Source organism: Corvus brachyrhynchos, unplaced genomic scaffold (genome assembly GCF_000691975.1).
Source record: "Corvus brachyrhynchos isolate BGI_N302 unplaced genomic scaffold, ASM69197v1 scaffold90, whole genome shotgun sequence".
In the NCBI taxonomy this organism is placed as follows: Eukaryota; Metazoa; Chordata; class Aves; order Passeriformes; family Corvidae; genus Corvus; species Corvus brachyrhynchos.
This window is the reverse complement of record NW_008236932.1, coordinates 4,970,403-4,971,183: the sequence shown is the minus strand read 5'-3', so window position 1 is coordinate 4,971,183 and position 781 is coordinate 4,970,403. Positions and strand designations below refer to the sequence as shown.

The 781-nt window shown below is 41.9% G+C and overlaps 1 protein-coding gene across 1 annotated transcript in view; it reads left to right on the top strand.

Annotated features, from left to right (window-relative positions):
- The first annotated feature begins 417 nt into the window (after positions 1-417).
- The window catches only part of LOC103611653 (thioredoxin), a 5,383-nt gene continuing 5,019 nt past the window's right edge, over positions 418-781 (top strand). Inside the window, exon 1 of the mRNA XM_017728280.1 lies at positions 418-462. Within this exon, the coding sequence (XP_017583769.1) occupies positions 418-462 (45 nt within the window). The remainder of the gene's footprint in view (positions 463-781) is intronic.

Below are 781 nucleotides of genomic sequence, written 5' to 3'. Positions count from 1 at the left end.
TTTAACAAAGCTGTAAGATCCTCTCAAAGTGTGACAAAATAGTCTTGTGATGGGAGGTTCTCCTTCTGGTATCAGATTTTTTTAGTTTTTTATATGAAAGCTTGTCACTTCACAGTTAACATGAAAGGCAACTAGTGAAGTCAGTTGGACAGGTCAAGCAGCTTGTTTTTTGTTTTGCTCCTGCTACTGTCTTCTGTCCTCCAGAGAAATTAAGCTCACTAGAAAAACTTTTGGAACTTCTTGCTAGTTCGATATTTTCTAACTTGCAGGGGTAACACTTTCAGACCCAGCATCTCTTTTAACTGTCCTACAGCAATTTTGGCTGATATTAGAGAGGGTTTACAGGGTAACACCTGATTTGTAGTCAGGACCAGGTCACCACTAGTGGTGAATGGTATGTGACCAGCTGTAATTACGATGCCGTTCCACTTTCCCTTTGTTCTAAGCAATAGCAAACCTGAGGTATGTAGCCATATGATTAACACATTCCAGGGCTGGGCGTCCTTTTGCAGAATACAGTAATTATGTAGCTGGACAGGAGACTTACAGGTTAAAAGAGGATGGTCAAGCTGGCAGCTGCGGGAAGTGGAATCAATAGAGTGGTGATGTTACAGTGCAGAGGTCTGAGAAGCTATACCAAAAATCAATATTAGGATTTCAAGGCCAAAAGGAGTGAGGCTTGATTGAGGAACTTACACTATAAGTAAGTACTGGGAGGGAGCAGCAATCGTGGATTGCTGTGTAAAGGGACATTAAACTCTTGGTGGGAATGAGTGCAGGA